General features: G+C 46.4%; 1 protein-coding gene across 1 annotated transcript in view; it reads right to left on the bottom strand.

The window, feature by feature from the left end:
• Window positions 1-7,414: 7,414 nt before the first annotated feature.
• Window positions 7,415-19,090, bottom strand: part of LOC127673924 (solute carrier family 22 member 1) — a 29,735-nt gene continuing 18,059 nt past the window's right edge. Inside the window, exons 8-11 of the mRNA XM_052169716.1 lie at window positions 16,261-16,369; window positions 11,671-11,783; window positions 9,754-9,856; window positions 7,415-7,593 (exon numbers count right to left, since the gene is read on the bottom strand). Coding sequence (XP_052025676.1) covers window positions 7,527-7,593; window positions 9,754-9,856; window positions 11,671-11,783; window positions 16,261-16,369 — 392 coding nt within the window. The 3' untranslated portion in view covers window positions 7,415-7,526. The remainder of the gene's footprint in view (window positions 7,594-9,753; window positions 9,857-11,670; window positions 11,784-16,260; window positions 16,370-19,090) is intronic.

The raw sequence follows: 19,090 nt of genomic DNA, 5'->3' as shown, positions 1-19,090 counted from the left end.
CACCTAGCATCTCCTAACTTCTTATGACTGGAGGTCCGAAGCTCTCTCTCAAATGCCCAGGCATTCGGTATTTCTCTGTGCCTTTGGTTTTGGTGCCGGGCATTCCACCTTCATATCGCTTCCTTTCCTTCCTCCTCAGCCTCTGGGTTGGAAGGGTTCTTCCTTCTTCCTAACTTTTTTGGCTAAGTGTAATCAGTAGATAGATGTCAGAAGAACATTTCTATTTGCTTAAACAAAAAAGAATACATTGGCTAGAAAGCTATCCCAGGCAATGTAACACATGCCTTGCAAGTATGAGGAACTAAGTCTATCCCCAGCACCCACATGAAGAGCAGGTAAGGTAGCACATGCTTGTAATCTCAGTGCTGGAGATGTGGTAACAGCCAGCTCCCTGGGACTCACTGGCAAGTCAGCCCAGCCTGATGGGCAAGCTCCGGGCCAGTGAAAGACTGAATAAAACAAGGCAGGGTCCAGGAAGATGCCTCAGCAAATTAGGGCTTGCTCTATAAACAAGAAGACCAGAGTTTGGGCCCCCAGAACCCTTGGAAATGCTGGTGGGTGTTAACATGCCTGTGATCGCAGCCTTGAAAGGCACAGACAGGCAAAGAGCAAGCTGGCTGTTGAAAGAACTCTGAGTTTGACTGAGAGACCCTACCTCAAAGAATAAAGTGGAACAGGTGTCAAGGAAGATTCTTGACATCGACTTCTGGCCTCCATATGCACAGACACACTCACATACGCATGTCCCATTCCAATGTGAATACACACATCATTCATACTTGAACATGAACATACACATGTACACTACCACCACTATCCCCACCACCATCACCACAACCACCATCACCACACATATATACATGAAAAGAAGAAAGGGGCAGAATGGAGAGAACACCTGAAGCACAACACATAGACACATGTGCACACATATGACCTGACCTGCACATCAATACACACACACACACACACACACACACACACACACACACACATATATATATATATATATATATATATATAGAGAGAGAGAGAGAGAGAGAGAGAGAGAGAGAGAAACCAGAGGCACACAGAGAGAGGGGGGAATAGAATTTCCCAGATCGATGGTTAAGGTCACTGTTTTTATTTCCTCCGTGACATGCTGACAGGCCTTTGGGCAGGCTCACCTGGGTATGTCAGAGCTAAGGCTGGTTTACGTCTGCATAGTCACCTAATGTGACTCTCTCTAAACTGGGGGAAGTGAAATGGAGGTGAGGATGCGGCTACAGAGGTTCAGGCTTCAACAGCTCCATCATTTGGAAGGACTGATGACACAGCTGTCCCACTCTGGGACACCACCTTCCCTCTGAGGAACTGGCCACCCGTAAGGGGCTGGTGTGTGTTGTGAGGTGAGACCTGTGGTTGTGTCCACCCTGAATATGCACAGGCTTGTCAGTATTTCCTAAGTATTTCCTAAACAGTACCATCTAATAAATGTTTTCAAAATGCTTAAATCATATTAGGCATTGATTAATCTAGATTAAGTTGTGTACATATGCAAATACTGTGTCTTCCTAGGGTCTGGAGCACCTGCAGGTGTGTATGACGACTGCGTGACAGCTGTGAGGACTCTTAGGGTTACAGGGGACAAAGCAGGAGGAGATGGCTTGTAATTGCAAATTTTTCAGGATGGACTAAGGAGTTGTGTCCGTTACAAGCATGTTTTCAGGGGCAGGCATGTTAGCACAGCTATGAAGAACATACATCCCTCTTCCAGAGGACCCAGGTTCAGTTCCCAGCTGAGTGACCCTCAACCACCTGTAAATCTAGCTGCAAGAGATCTGACACCCCCTCTTGTCCTCTGAAGGGATCTGCCCTCATGTTCACATACCTCTCCAACTGAAAGATGATTTAGAAAGAAGGATATATAGCATTCAAGGTGATTAAAATCTTAAAAAAAAAAGTTTAAGTATATTTTGGGGTTTGTTGGGGTTTTTTTTACTTTTTATATATCTTAGTTTCTTTTCCTATTGTGATAAATACAAGTCAAGAAAGGAAGGCTCGGCCGGGCAGTGGTGGCACACGCCTGTAATCCCAGCACTTGGGAGGCAGAGGCAGGCGGATTTCAGAGTTCGAGGCCAGCCTGGTCTACAGAGTGAGTTCCAGGACAGCCAGGGCTACACAGAGAAACCCTGTCTCAAAAAACAAACAAACAAAAAAAAAAAAAAAAAGAAAGAAAGAAAGAAAGAAAGGAAGGAAGAAAGGAAGGAAGGAAGGAAGGCTCTTCTGGCTCATAGTCCAAGGTTCTGCCCACCGTGATTGGAAAGTTGAGGCAGCAGGAGCTTGAGGCAGCTGGTGACATCACATCCACAACCAGGAACCAGAGGGAAAGTGTCATGGTTTGAATATACTTGGCCAGGGAGTGGCATTATTAGAAGGTGTGGCCCTGTTGGAGTAGGTGTGTCACTGTGGGTGTGGTCTTTAAGACCCTCATCCTAAGTTCCTGGAAGCCAGTCTCCCCCTAGCAGCTTTGGATGAAGATGTAGAACTCTCAGCTCCTCCTGCCCCGTGCCTGCCTGGATGCTGCCATGCTCCTACCTTGATAATAATGGACTAAACCTCTGAACCTGTAAGCCAGCCCCAGTTAAATGTTGTACCTATAAGACTTGTCTTGGTCATGGTGTTTGCTCACAGCAGTAAAGCCCTGACGAAGACAGAAAGGAATGCCAATACTAGGCCCTCCATAGTCCAGACTCACATGCCCTAGGGAAAAGGGCACCCAGAATAAAAAACAACTCTTCCCACTCAGTGGAATCAAGATGACCCCTCACAGGCATGCCCAAGGCCCACTCTCCAAAGCATCCCAAACTCTGTCGTCAATAGGCAACACTGACTGTCACATCATGTGACAGCTCTGTGATTCACCGGGCAGTAGACCAGTGTGAATCACCATGCACAGTGGTGGCCTGTCCCTCTATCTACCAGGACCTCAGCCTTCAGACTGAGCAGTTTATGTTCTCCATTCCAAAACTATCTGTTTCCATCCAGATCGAGACCCTGACATTTTTCACCTTGGTCCTTAGGGTCACTGAAGCTCTCTGGGGAGCCAACACATTTTAGTATAAAATGGTGAAGCCGCAGACGTTTCTATTTTCAGCATGCGTTAGTTATCTTCCCTGCACCCCTGTGTTCATTAGATGCTTTCTGGCTGCGCTGGTAAGCACAAGGCGCGTACGTGTTGGTTATGTTGAATAGACAGAACAGTTTGTAAGCTTTATAGAAACTCAAGGGTGCCTTATCTTTGGATCAAATTCTATTATTTGTTCTCCTTAGGAACTGGGGCTCTTTTTATAGAGTCAAACGTATTCCAAGTGACCATAATTACTGTCTTTGCGATGTTGAAATCGTCTCTGCTTGGCCATCTGGAGGCCCCCTTATTTAGGCATCTTTGTCTTCTTAACACCACCCTGGACATCTCTGAGGCCTTGCTCTTTGGCAAAAACACTTGCCTGCCTTTGTGAACTCTGCCTTTGTGCCTGTGTGTGTGTGTGTGTGCGTGCGCGCGCGCGCGCGCGCGTGCGCTTACACCTGGTCACAATACCCCTTCTTAAAATCCTATTTTAGCAAATTATGGTATTGTGTTCTTGTGTGAAAACATGTTTCTTCATTTAAACCGTGGCTTCCTTCTCAGCCTTGCAGTTCTCTCAGATGAAAAGACCTTTTTATTAAGTTTGCTCCCTTCCCTGCCACCAAACGACATCCTAAATTACAATGTCATTGAAAGTTTTATAAATCTTCAACTTATTTTCTTTTAAGAAAATAGTACCAGACAATTTTTTTTTCAGATTTGGGGTGGGGGTGGGGTGGGGACCAGGTATGGGGAGAGCCTGTGAGAGAGGGCCAGGAGAATAAACGGAAATCAGAGGCTAGGGTGTGTGGGGGCATCTCTAGGATGTGCTAGAGACCTAGGATGGGGAGGCTCCAGGGAGTCTCTGAGGATGACTCTAGCTGGGACTCCTAGAAGTGGAGGTTATGAAGTCTGTGTGGCCACCTCCTGTAGCCAGGCAGGACTCTAATAGAGGGTTAGCTACATCACCCCACCCACAAAACCTTCAATCCAAATTTGTCCTGCCTACAAGAAGTACAGGGACAAAGATGGAGCAGAGACTGAGGGAATGGCCAACCAATGACCAGCCCAACTTGAGTTTCATCCCATGGGCAGGAAACCAGTCCCTGACACTATTAATGATACTCTGTTATATGCTTGGTGACAAGAACCTAGCCTAACTGTGCTCTGAGAGGCTCTGCCCAGCAGCCGACTGAAACAGATGCAGAGACCCATAGCCAAACACTGGGTGGCGTTTGGAGAGTCCTGTAGAAGAGTTGGAAGACCTAGAGGAGATAGAAACTCTATAGGAAGACCAACAGAGTCACATAACCTGAGCCCACGGTTGCTCCCAGAGACTGAATCATCAACCAAAGATTTTGCAGGAGCTGAACCTCACCCCCACCCAACACATACATAGCAGATGTGCAGCTAGGTCTTCATGCAGGTCCCCCACAACTGGAGTGTGGGCTGGCCCCGACTGTTTTCTGCCTGTGAATCCTGTTCTTCTAACTGGACTTCCTTGTCTGACCTCAGTGGGAGAGGATACTTCCAGTCCTGCAGTGATTTGATGTGCCAGGATGAGTTGATACCCAGGGGAGGCCTCCCCCTTCTCAGAAGAAAAGGGACAGAGAAAGGTCTTCATGAAGGGAAACCTGTGAGGGATGCGGGGGGCGGGGGGGGGGTCTGAGATAAGAATTGCAAAGTGAATTAATTCATTAATTAATAATTAATAGAAAAAATAAATAAATTTAATGTGTATAGTATTTTGCCTGCAGAGGGCAGAACGAGATGTCAGGTCCCCTGGAACTGTGATCATGGATGATTGTAAGCTACCATGCAGGTGCCGGGAATTGGACCCAAGTCTTCCTGTCCTCTGAAAGAGTAACAAGTACTTTAAACCATTTCTCCAGCCCCACAGCCAAAGGTTTTAAGCTGCCCAGTCATGGACCAGGAATCTAGTTCTACTGCAGTTTGCCTGGTATGCAGAAAGCTCTGGGTTTCATCCTCTACCATAGAAAACCAGCATGGTGGTGGCAGGCTTGCAATCCCAGCACATAGGAGAAGAAAAGAAGGCTGGAATTCAAGTTCCTTTTTAGCTATATTAGTAAGGTCAGGGCCACCCTGACCTCCTTAAGACTCCATATCAATATAAACAAACAAACAAATAAGTAACAGACATTTTGTAGCAAGTTTGGGACCAGCCTGATCTACATAAGACTCTAGCTCAAGATAAATACACATTTTTTTTTAAGATGGCGAACCGTGATACAACCATGAAAAACTCAACAGTCCAAGGGGGCTGGAAAATCACCATCAGGAGACACTGATGGCCAGGTGCTCAGCAAGAAATCAAAAATGAGTGTCCATAGGCCGTTGCCAATGCTGACTTATGCACACATGTAAGAGAGCAGGAATGAACACACGTGTGCAAGGACATGCCTTGGCCACGAGAAGCTAGGATACGCCTTCCAATACTTTTCCCTCTTGGGAATGAGGTAGAAATGTCCTTCTTTTTATATAATGATAATAAATACCCTCCTCAGCTCTCACACACGCCAAATGGAAGCACAACACAGCCCTTCAGATGGTACAAATTTTGAAGGCATGAAGGGGTCATGAAGAACAGCTGAGGCTTGGCACTGTGAGAGGCCATGGAAGGCCATTAGTGAAGGTGCAGCTTCAGTTGCAATTGATGGCCCAGAACTGAAGGGGTCATGCATAGGAGTTGAGGATTGGCACCATGAAGAGAGCCTATGAGAGTTTATTGATAAAGCCTAGTTACAACAGAAGACAGCAGTGTTTTGGAGATGCTAATACCATAAGATGACCACCAAGAACAGCAGCAGCAGTGGAGTACAGGCAGCTGGAGCCTAGAAGACAAGGTGTGTGCTACAATGGGCAGAGCTGGAGAGGTGACCCCAAGCCCTTGGAGGAGCCGAGAAGATCCTGAGTGGATTCCAGCCATTGGACAGTTGGAGTTTGATTTTGCTTTTGATTGTGACTGTGCCCTGATATTTTTCCCTCTTGAAGTAAGAAGGTATTTTAGTGAAGCTCACAGTTAAGAGACTTTGAATTTTTAAAAGACTTTGAATTTTAAAAGATATTGGATATTTTAAAAGGATTGAACTTTTAATATGTAAAGACTGTGGAACTTTTTAAGTTATTTAGATCTTGGGGATGAACAAGAAAGTAAGGGTTGAGGCTTAATGGTGATGTATTTGTGTGTCAATTTGACAAGGGGTCAATTGTACTGGCTGGTTTTGTGTCAACTTGGCACAGGCTGGAGTTATCACAGAGAAAGGAGCTTCAAGTGAGGAAATGCCTCCATGAGATCCAGCTGTGGAGCATTTTCTCAATTAGTGATCAAGGGGGGAGGGTCCCTTGTATATGGTACCATACCCGGGCTCGTAGTCCTGAGTTCTATAAGAAAGCAAGCTGAGCAAGCCAGGGGAAGCAAGCCAGTAAGAAACATCCCTCCATGGCCTCTGCATCAGCTCCTGCTTCCTGACCTGCTTGAGTTCCAGTCCTGACTTCCTTTAGTGATGAACAGCAATGAGGGAAATATAAGTGCAATAAACCCATTCCTCCCCAACTTGCTTCTTGGTCATGATGTTTGTGCAGGAATAGAAACCCTGACTAAGGCATCTACCATAGACATGATCTCCAGCTCCAAAGCCTATTGAACCTCTTAACTCCCAGCCTAGATAGCTCGTGTGATGCCCACAGTCAAATTTCCAGACAAAATGAATCACTTTTCTCTGTAATATTGTACAGTAGATGTGGAAGTTCACTTTCTGGACTCACCGATAGAACCCCAAAACTGGACAATACAGAATAACATATTCCCAAAACCTAGGTGAGAGAGATGTCTTTCTAAAAGGTCATCGTGATTCTGGTCTGGGAACATGGGTCATGTTTGTCCCCATCGTATGTACTGAAATGCTTTTGACACTGTAAATACTCACATGTGTAGATGGGTTTTCCTTTAGGGATAAAATTCAGTGCAGTGGTTCTCAATATTCCTAATGCTGTGACCCTTTAATACAGTTCCTCATGTTGTGGTGATCCCCACCCCCAACATAAAATTATTTCCATGGCTACTTCATAACTGTAGTTTTACACCAGCTTTGAACTGTAATGTAATAGCTGTGTCTTTCAACAGTCTTTGAGGGTTTCACATCCCACATGTTGAGAACCATTGCTATAAGGCACGAGACCTCCACACCAACAATAGCAGCCACAGACAGATAAACCACAGACAACGGGGGCATCTGGGGAATCAAAGGAAACAAGACGACCGACTTTCAGAAAAGTCTTTAAGGTTGGTGATTCATTTGGAAATTGGTGAATAAGTGTCTGGGAAGGCAAAGGCTTCTAGGAATCTTCCAAGTGGTGAGTCCTCCATCCTCTCTGCCACTCAGCTCCTGACGTAGCATCCCTGTCAGGGACCTGAGGATTTGCCTGTTTGGACCTGAAGGTAAATCATGTTTTCTTTGGCCTTTGATTTCCTGTGGCAACCATAAATAAAAATTAAAATTAATGAACAATCAATACCATCAACACTTTGCTTGTCTAATTCTTGAAACAGGGTCTTGTAATATAGCCCTTGCTGACCTGTTGCTCACTGGAGATGCTGGTCTCAAAGTCACTAGATAGATTTGGCTACCTCAGTGTTCCAAATATTGAAATGACAGTTAAAAAAAGCCATCATGGTCAACTTAACAATCTTGAAAATGAAACTTGCAATGTTGAGACATGGGGAACATTGCGTAAGATGGGCAGAAGGAAGAAAAAGCCAGAGGGTAGGAAACGGTTGCTGTGTTACGTTGTCTTCTGGACATGACATGGCTGTCACAACCATGAGTGTGAGCCTATGTGAGACCTGTTCAAGATCAAGCCAATAAGCGCAGTCAAGATCCCAACAGGCAGCATTGGTTATGTTTAGTGTGTGTGGGACAGTACTATGCCCCAAGAAGAACAATCGCCCTCTTCCTCAGACAGCTGTGTCATCCAAAGATCACCACTGTTAGCATTCCCTCCTTAGAGGAGGGTATGGGGAGGATCATTAGACTCTACTAAGTATACAGTTCCTCTTCCCAGCCAGGTGTAGGCAGTTCTGCCCTAATTACGTATGAACTTAGAGTCTCATGGAGGGGTTATGGTATAGACACTGAGGAAGCCTAGAAGAATGTCCTCCGTCCAGACGAGGGGATGATTTTCCAATGCCATGACTTTTGGATCACCCATGATATTATGTATAACCCCTGACCCAGGATCTGAAAGTAATTCCAATATACTTACTGGCTTCCCAGGAAAAATTTTGATAGAATCAAACTTTAGTTCGTCACTGGGACCTTAGAAGGAGTAGGGAAAATACATTGACTAGATCCCTTGCTCTGGAGAGAAAAAACATTCTCAAAGAGATGGGAGTACCAAAACCAAAAACAAAAAGAATAAGACATGCAGAGGGGAGGGGAAGGGAGGTAAGGGGAGGGGAGGGGAGGGGAACACATTGTGAATACCTGGGGGAAGAAATGGGTACCAGAGTACCTGGTAGAAGTATTGGGGGGACAGAGTACCTGGAGGAAGTGTTGGGGGAAGAGTTGCGAATAGATAGGATCAAGATGTGTTATTTACATGTATGAAGCTGTCAACAAATAAAAACAGAGAGAGATTTTGTTTGAAAAAATGCAGGAGTGTCTCAAAATGGGGAGAGTGGGAGAGCCAGCGATAAAGACAGGGCTTCCCACGGACGACTCTCGTCCTGCTTTTGCTCTGGCCTTTAAGTTAACGATAGAGCAAAGGCTGCCTGCATTAGGGTTCAAACCGAAAGTGCACAGCCTCCCCCGCCCCGCCCCCCACAGGCAGGAGTGGATGGACTGCAGTGTTCCACAGAGGTTTTAAAGGGTGAACATGTGCTACTAATAAATCCTGAGGAAAACAGGCTGGAGTCGGGTGACAGAACATTAACTACACTTTCCTGTCACTTGCAACCAACAGAGCGGAGGGCATCACCCAACATATCACCATGCACGTGATTAAACTGGAGGTCAGAGCCCCAGAACGTCTCACGGTGAGGTTCAGAGGGTGTCAGCTTCGGAGGCACCACCGACAGAACTCAGACTAATTTCTGGGCTTGCATTCTAAGTCAAAGAGTCACTGGGGTGTGGCCACACACCTTTAATTCCAGTCCTCGAGAGGCAGCGTCAGGTGGGCCTCTGAGAGTTTGAGACCAGCCAAGACTACATAGTGAGTTTGAGGCCAGCCATGGTGTCATAGAGAGACTATCTCAAAAGTAATAATAACAATACAGAGACTCTTCCTTTTCCCAAGATTCCTTTGTTATTCTTCTGTGTTATACATTTCTAACTATCCACTTTCCCTGATGTAGCATGGGACAACTGTCCACTGTCCCTGAGGCAGAGTCCCCGAGGCAGTGCGGGATAACCACACACTAAGAAGTGGATTCTGGTCTGGTGCTTTCCTTGCATTCAGTGGCTGAGCTCCAATCCCATCCCCAGCATCTCTGGAAATCATTCCAAGCTCACGGACATCTGAAAGGCTCTCCCCACCATTCATCTGGGATAACTGAGAATGTGCTGCAATGCTGTGACCCTGTACATAGGAGATGGCCACACCCCCTTCCCAGCACCACAGCCCTTGCGCACCTCTTTCCCAGGTTCTCTGCTTCTTCAATAGTTTCAGGCAGGGCCACACCCTTGGTCTCTGGAAGAAGAAGAGTCATGGCCCCAGCTGTCAGGCCCAAAACTCCTGCAGAGGAAACAGAAGTCCAAGGGTGTCTGTTAGAACAGGCTCGAGCCCCTCACGGAAATGAGTGCAGTGAGCCAGGCGGCAGGGAGGAGATGCTGCTTATCTTTGAAAGTTATCAGGAACATTTAGGAAAGAACTGAGGCAAAGGAATAGTTAGAGAAATGCAAGAGTAAGACGAGGCAGTATTTGCCTTCTTATTGCCAGCATGGAAGCACAGGATTCCCAAGTAGCTGATATTTAAGTATTAGAGGATATTTGAAGTCCACCCTCGTGAAAAATGTAAACATCAGTTTTAAGTAGTTATTATAGATAGACAGATGGTGATAGATGGCTGACAAATAGATGATAGGTGAATGGAAAGATGTATGCATAGGTAGATAGCTAGGTGATAGATAGATAGATAGACAGACAGATACATACATATATACATATATAGATACATACATACACACACATACATGGATGATAGATAGATAAACGGACAGATACATACATACATATATATAAATAGATACATATATACACACACATGAATGATAGATAGATACATACATACATATATACATGCATACATACATAGATGATACATACATACACATACATACATACATGAATGGATGGATGGATGATAAATATATAGATAAGTAGATACATACATACATACATGATAGATACATAGATTGGTGGATGGATGGGTGGGTGGATAGATAGATAGAAAGATAGATGGATGGATAGATGGATGGATGGATGGATGATAGGTACAAAATCAGATGGATTGGTGGATGGATGGATGGGTGGGTGGGTAGATAGGTAGGTAGATAGATGGATGGATGGATGGATGGATGGATGATAGGTACAAAATCAGATGATAGATAATAGATCATGAGATAGATACACAAACAGATGGTTAAATACATACATACATACATAAAAGATAAAAAATAGATAATAAAACATACATAGATGATAGACGCATGTATGCATAGCTATGGAGAGGACAGATACGTAGGTGCATAATTGTAGAAATAGCGATGGAGACAGGCCTAGAGAGTAAGACCAACTGTACATGAATAAGCCCTTCTGATTACTCTCTCCTCCTGTCTCCCTGTCTTCCTTCCTTCCTTCCTCCTTTCCCCGTCTCTTTTTCACTCTCTTTCCTCTCTCTCCTCCATCCACTCTCTAGCTTCCTTCCTTCCTCCCTTGCCTTTCCCATGCCTTGGCTTGTGCCAGGCCTGGCATTTCTCTTCCCACAACCAGACCATCATCTGTAAGCAGGTCTTGGACCCCTCCAGCTCTAGGTTTGGGGACAGAAACAGTATTTCCATCTTCTTTCACCAGTCCAGCTTTACCAGCAAAGAGGACACAGAACACTGTTGATTCCCACGTGTCTCTTTGTGCCATTCCCCACTGGGCTCTCCGAGACAGGGTCTCACGCACAGCCCTTGTAGGCCCTTGATTCTGAGGTTGTCCTCTCTCGGCCTCCACTGTGCTGCGATGATGGATGAGTTCCACCACACTTGGAAAGGGATGATCATTCAACACACTCATTCCCCTAGCAATGATATACTCAGGGCAAACAAGTTAGACATCGAGCGCACTAGGAAGTAGATTATGTCGAAAGATCATCCACCCGTGGAGTGCATGATGGATTGATTCTGGAGCCACAGGATGAAACTCTCTGGCCACTACACGGGGATTGTATCTTACTGGTTCCTGAAACATGAGACAGAACGAGCCAGGAGACAGCAGAGCCTGCGTGCTCACACAATTGCCCTCCACCAGAGGCAAAGAAAGAACAGCCCATCAAGTCTTACCGAACAAAATGAGGGGCAGGGCTTGCCAAACCTCCATCAGCCTGAACACCATGAACGGGGTGAAGATCCCACCCAGGTCACACAGGGCAGAGCACACCATCATCGCGAGATTCCTGGGAAGACAAGAGGCCAGACGGATCACGTGCATGCCTCGCCTTCAAGGTGTGAACGGCATCCTAGAGCAGGCACGAGATCAGCCGGGGGGAGGGGGGCGAGCGCTCAGCACCCCCAAAACTATAGGAGTGGGAAGAGCTGTGCGGAGAGAAGGCAGCAGGCTAGAGTGGAGATGGGTACAGATGGATCACTGTACAGTCTGCCTCTGGAATAGTACTCTCAGGCACTTAACCCTCACACTCCTAGAGGCCGGCTACGGGCCAATGGAGATGAGCAAACACGTGTACTCTCTTAAACTATAGCTGTACTCCACCCCTGTCCCAGGGCTGCGATACGTTATCACTGGGGAAGAGAACACAATATCTGTGTGTGGCTAAGTTTAGTAAGGCCCAGATTCATCCCAGACAACACCTGCTATCAATGCCAAATGAGTCTGGTGCCCAGGGTGTAAGGACAAGAGTTACTCAGCACAGACCTCCCTGTGAATAAGGAGCCGTGTGACCAGGCAGTGGTGGTGCACACCTGTAATCCCAGCACTTGGGAGGCAGAGGCAGGCAGATTTCTGAGTTCGAGGCCAGCCTGGTCTACAGAGTGAGTTCCAGGACAGCCAGGGCTATACAGAGAAACTCTGTCTCGGAAAAAACCAAATCCAAAACAAAACCAAAAAAGGAGGGCTCTGTGTGGTTCAAATCGTCTTTGAATCAGGAGTGCTTACAGAGTAATGGACAGCCAAAACGATTGCCTTTTGCTCTATGCATTTGATTCAATTGACTATAAATCCTGGAACTCGCATGGCTGTGTGTGCGTGCATAGGCACTGGGCTGAAGGTTGTTCCTGGCCAACCAGCTTCCTCTCCTGCTTTCTGTGAATGCTCACCATCCAATGCACAGTGGAAGGGGTCGTCCAGGAAGGTAGCAAGCAATTGGCTGCCGCCACAGAGGACCAGGCTTGGTAACTGCTATTATTTAGGGAAGAGTTTGCATAAGCCTGTGTGTTACACACTTGGTCACTGTCTGATGGAGCCATTAGGACAGCAGTACTCTCTTTTTTTTAAAGATTGATTGATTGATTGATTGATTGATTGATTATATGTAAGTGCATTGTAGCTGTTTTCAGAGACCCCAGAAGAGGGCATCAGAGATCCTTAGGGATGGTTGTAAGCCACCATGTGGTTGCTGGGATTTGAACTCAAGGACCTTTGGAAGAGCAGTCAGTACTCTTAACCGCTGAGCCATCTCTCCAGCCCGGCAGTTCTCAACCTGTAGGTCGTGACCCCTTCATGAGTTGTATATCAGATATCCTGCCTATCAGATATTTACACTACAATTCATGACATTAGCAAAATTATAGTTATAAATTAGTAATGAATCATGTTGTGGTTGAGGGTTACCATATGAGGAACTGTATTCAAGGGTTGCAGCACTAGGAAGGTTGAGAACCACTGCTTTAGGGGGTGGGGCCTAATTGCAAGAAGGCTGGCTATCAGGAGAATGCCTTGAAACGGGAGATGGGGACCCCAGTTCTTTCTGGTCTTTTCTGGTTTTTTCTTTCTAGCCATACATTCTGGTCATAATGCTTTGTGCTGTCTCTAGATCTCAAGCCCCAAGCCCACAGCCGCAGGGCCAAGTGGGCACAGACTGAAACCTCTGAAAGAAGGGGTTAAGACAGACCTTTCCTTCTTAAAAGTTGATCATTTAAGATATTTTATCACAGTGACACACAGCACATTTGACCATTTCTTTGAATCTGCTAACTGTGACAAGCAGACTTGTTTGCCCTAGTTATTTCATTTTTAGACTCTGGGCTCAAAAATACTAACATAGAAGATCCTCTCTGTCTCTATCTCTATCTCTATCTCTCTGAGTTTTTTGTTTTTTGCTTGGTTTGATGTTTTGTTTTGTTTTGATTTGATTTGAGGCAGGGTCTCACTCTGTAGCCCTGGAAGGCCTGGGAAAATGCTTTCTCCTTAATTTTCCTTCATCTCCTTGTGCTCAGACCAAGCAACTTCTTTACAAGCAAGAGTCCAAACTGTTCTTCTAATAAAGGAACTGGCAGCGGAAAGCAGAGAGTGGGCTGCCGTCATCTGCCTTCTGGCTTACTGAGCTGCAGGCGGGAGACAAAACTAGAGAGCTGGAGTGTTTCTCAGACATTTTCACAAGAACAAATGAAGAAGAAATCCTGTCTTCATGGGGAGGAGAATTTAAGGTACGAAGCCAAATTCTAACCAAGGGCAGGTTATGATAACAGCCATTTTTAAAACTTCAAATAAAGTAGTTGCTTCCACAATTAAGACAATCTTCACTTCATGTTAAGAGCTTAGGGCTGGAGACAAGGATCAGCAGGGAAAGGCGCTTTCTGCCAAGCCTAAAGACCTCAGTTCGATCCCCAAGAACTGAGGAAGGAGAAGGTGGAAGGAAAGAACAGCCTTCTGCAGGCTGACATCAGACTCACACACACACACACACACACAAACACACACACACACAAACACACATACAACACACACACATCCTCACATACACAAACACACACACAGGCACTCGCACACACCAACACACACACATACTCACACAAACACACACACATACAACAGACACACACATGAAAAATATGTTTTAAATAACTCTAAAACTAAGTTCCTAAAATACTGGTGGCAATGAGTTTGTGCACAGGCACTGAACATCATCTGGAGCTATGAAAAGCAAAGCTATCATAGCTCCCAGGAGGACCTCAAAGTGGCCACACTAAACACTGACCTCCATTCCCTACATACACCTGGAGCATGCAAAAAAAGAGTACTGCGTCTTTGTAAAAATAGGTTTTATAAATATAAAATTAAACACAGCCCAGTGCTGTGGTGCACGCCTTTAAATCCCAACACTTGGGAGGCAGAGGCAAGTGGATCTCTGAATTTGAGGCCAGCCTGGTCTACAGAAAAAGCTTACAGAGAAACCCTGTCTTTAAAATAAAATAAAATAAAATAAAATAAAATAAAATAAAAACACATATTCGTCTAACTCCGACCCTTCAACCCCATTCTCGTGTTCACCCGATTCAAGCATGTGCCCATTCAAAGGCATTGAGAGGAGCTGACCCATTATCATTCTGCATGGCAGCCAGGTTCACCCACGGATGGGGAAGCGGGTGCTAGGACACTCACATTCTGGAATACTTTTCAGGGAAGAACAAGGTGCTGACAAATGCAGTAAGGTAAATACGATGATGACGACCCTCACAATCACAGACAGAAATCAAACAAAGGGCCGCCTGTCACTGCCTTTCATTTGCTGACAGTCTGGAGGAGGCAAAGCCATGCAAACAGAGCCGAGAGCTAAGGAGTAATGCACATAAATGTATATGTGCATGTGATCCATACGTCCCCGAGCTCCTCAAGCTCTATTTTATTTTATTTTGTTTTTAAATATTTATTTATTTATTTATTTATTTATTTATTTATTTATTTCATGTATGTGAGTACACTGTCGCTGTCTTCAGACACACCAGAAAAGGGTAACGGATCCAATTACAAATGGTTGTGAGCCACCACATGGTTGCTGGGATTTGAACTCAGGACCTCTGGAAGAGCAGAGCTCTTAACCGCTGAGCCATCTCTCCAGCTCAAGCTGTATTTTAGAAAGAGCCATTTTGGGGGCTGGAGAAATGGCTCAGTGGTTAACAGCACTGACTACTCTTCTGAAGGTCCTGAGTTCAAATCCCAGCAACCGCATGGTTGGCTCACAACCATCTGTTAACGAGATCTGACCTCCCTTTCTGGTGTGTCTGAAGACAGCTACAGTGTACTTATATATTCATAAAATAAATAAATAAAATCTTAAAAAAAAAAAAGAAAGTCATTTTCACGCTCCAAATCTGAGACTTTAAGGGAAAAAGAGTTCTTCAACACCAAAGCAAGACAACAAGAGTGGAAAAAGATGTTGGACTATGTGAAGATGTAAAACGCGTGTTCATCGGGGCTGTGGGGCACAGGGTGGCGACCTGTGAGTGAGCGGAAGGCGATTACGTACAAGTCCAGCGTCTGAGGGGGCCTAATGAGCAGAATATATAGAGAGAACCGCAACCCTACAACAGCAAAGATGGCCCAATAACAGGGAAATCACCTCACTGGTCATCTCTCTACAAACAAGGAACTGAGTCACCAGGAGAGGGCTGTGGTTTTATAGTCTGTCCTCACTTCCTGTTGACTCTCTACTTCCTGGCTGCCAAGGCAGAGTGACCAGCTAGCCTCCCACACCGACAGACTATGCCTCCAGCACCACGATGGACTGTACTTCCTTGAACTGTGAGCCAGAATAAACGTTTCCTTTCTTAAGTTGCTTTGGTCCAGTATTCTGTCACAGCAAAGAAAGGAACTAGTACAGTGAGTGCCCCATGGTTGGAGGCTACTTACAGAAACGTCACTCTCTGTCTGGCTACCCGGTGGCTATTTCAGTGTCCAACCCCATTTGGTGGCCTCACCTGACGAACGTCGGGTACAGCTCAGCGTTTACCAGACAGACCATCTGCAGCACAATGGTGGCTCCCATACGGCCAAGACATCCGAGGGTAACATTCAACCAGTGCAGCTCTAGGAAGAAACGAGAAGATAGTTGGAGCGAGGTAAGCTCCCTGAACGAACTAGAACTGACAGAGAAGCCTTACTGGAGTGGGCTGGGCTGTGCTGGGCTACTTAGGACCACTGACAGCTTCACTTGACTATGTCTTCACGTAGGTAAGTAAACTGACCTGCGTGACTTGGGGACTTGGGGACTTGCTAATGACATATTCTGGAAGGTTCCATCATACAGAAGAAAGACTGAAGTGTCTGCCTCCCCCGGCCATGCCGAACAGAAATGGCTGTGTATTTCTCTGCGCCTTAGCTTGCTGAGCTCCCGTGGAGTGAACCTACACAGCTTGCAGGCAGTTGTGAGAGTCAAGGATGACATGGATGCCCAGTCTGGCCACAGCAATGAAACCCTGACTTGTAGTTATTACACAGGATGATGCTGTGAGCTCGGTACCTGAGGCAGTCGGTGTGGTGCACACATAGTCCTTGAACTAAGGCTCAACCTAGTCTCCATTGCCAAGCAAAGAAAGCAAGGTTTTGCATAGGGAAGGAGGGTATCGAGATTCAGCACCCACCGCTTGGCTTGCCTTGCCACCAAAGCTCAAGTGCCCATGACTCTGACCCAGGTTCCCTCCTGTTCTAGCTGGGTTTGTGTGTCAACTTGACACAGGCTGGAGTTACCACAGAGGAAGGAGCTTCAGGTGAGGAAATGCCTCCATGAGACCCAGATGTAAGGCATTTTCTCAATTAGCGATCAAGGGGGGAGGGCCCCTTGTGGGTGGTGCCATCCCTGGGCTGGTAGTCCTGGGTTCTATAAGAGAGCAGGCTGATCAAGCCAGGGGAAGCAAGCCAGTAAGGAACATCCCTCCATGGCCTCTGCATCAGCTCCTGCTTCCTGACCTGCTTGAGTTCCAGTCCTGACTTCCTTTGGTGATGAACAACAGTGTGGAAGTGTAAGCTGAATGAACCCTTTCCTCCCCAACTTGCTTCTTGGTCATGGTGTTTGTGCAGGAATAGAAACCCTGACTAAGACACCTCCCAAAGAAAGTCTCTGTATTTACACACATGTCATCTTGGCCCTGTCCCCAGACACTGACTTCACTGGTGACTTTCCAAAGATAATGGAGACTTCTTGCCCATGGACACAACCTGATCTCGGCTCCACTGCTCTGCCCATAGAAGGTCCACACCAGTTAGGCCACTGGGTCATGCTGGCACCCTTGCCCTCAGAGGACAGGTAACTCTGTACTTCAGTCTGGGGCAACCAAAGATCCACGTACACCGACGTTTCACTAAGTCACTCCTGCCAAGGCCACCAGTGTTTTGCTCCCACTGTTGGGCTGCAGTTACTAACTCCAGTCAACTGAGCCCTATGCCACCTGTTCCCCTATCTGTCCAACACTAGGTGCTCAGATGTGGACTGTTCCTTTAAGGCCAAGCTCGGCCCTCTGACGTCTGCAGCCCTGTCCTAGAATCCCACATGGTCCATCCTGTTCTGCTTAGGTTTAACAAAGTCTCCCAATCCTGACAGACTCAATGGTCATCCGTCTTCACGCTTCTCTGGGAGTGAGGCCACAGCAGGAGCCCACTCCATTCCTTCTGATGAGGCGCTAGAACCCACCAGTGTCTGAAATGCCCTACAGTGCTTTATAGAGGCCAAAAAGGGACCGCCACAGCAGGTGCACCTAGGAGAGAGTCAGTGGTGCTAAGGCCAGGAGGGTCCCAGGACCAGCCATGCCCTAGCTCTGACCATCAAGGAAGAATGGCCTCTGCCCTCTGTACTCCTCTTCCCAGCCTCAATGCTGTGCACTTTAAAAATCTTAGTTGGGATTCTAGGAATAAGAAGATGAGGGAGAAGAGAGGAGGTCTTAGTTCAGAGACTCCCTTACACACACACACACACACACACACACACACACACACACACACACAACTTTCGTGTCCTGACCAGAATGACTCTTGAGAAAAATCCGAGATGTTCAGATCTTCTCCATAACTCCCTGCGTGAGAGACTACCAAAGCGACTCACCAGACTCACGGTGCAGGACTCGGCGATAAAAGGACGTAGGGAAGAGAGAGAGCAAGCAACTCTGTCTTCATAGGAATCTACAGCTTCCAACACGAAAGGCAAGATATGTGCTCAAATTAAAACCACCTCGAGCAACTCTACCTGGACCCTCTATGCAGTGTGTTTGTCTTGTAGTGTAAGAATTATAAAGCAATGCTCACACACACCACCTGACGGCCACTGGAGACTTGCAGAACAAAGAACTACAGAGGGTGTGGGACAACTGGAACACCCCCATGTAGTTGTGAGAAGCAGAAAGTGGCCTGGCCCATCTTTGGAAAGCTGTCAGGTGTCCACGGAAGCTAAATTCAGATGTCCCTGTGGATTGGGCTGGTGTGCTCACAGACATGTCCCCCAAGGGAACAAAGGACCCACGTCTACCAAGAAGGAATATATAGCACGGCTCTACACCCAGTGGAACAAACACTTCAAGCGATGATCACTGGGGGAGATCCCACAGTGCGATGTTTAATACAGTATGAAGAAAAACAGTAGTCTGCACAGTCGTGTGACAGCATAGAGATGCCTCACGGGTATAGTGGATACTGGGGTGGGGTGGGGGTAGCGGGGTACATTCAAGTCGGTTCCATTTATGTTCCTGGGCTAATCTGTGGCAAGAGGTCAGGAAAGGTGGTTGGCAGAGCAGTGGTATTTTTCATGAGGTCGGTAGCCCA

Source organism: Apodemus sylvaticus, chromosome 23 (assembly GCF_947179515.1).
Source record: "Apodemus sylvaticus chromosome 23, mApoSyl1.1, whole genome shotgun sequence".
Taxonomy (NCBI): domain Eukaryota; kingdom Metazoa; phylum Chordata; class Mammalia; order Rodentia; family Muridae; genus Apodemus; species Apodemus sylvaticus.
The sequence above is the reverse complement of the archived record's forward strand: the minus strand, read 5'-3'. Positions and strand labels throughout refer to the sequence as shown.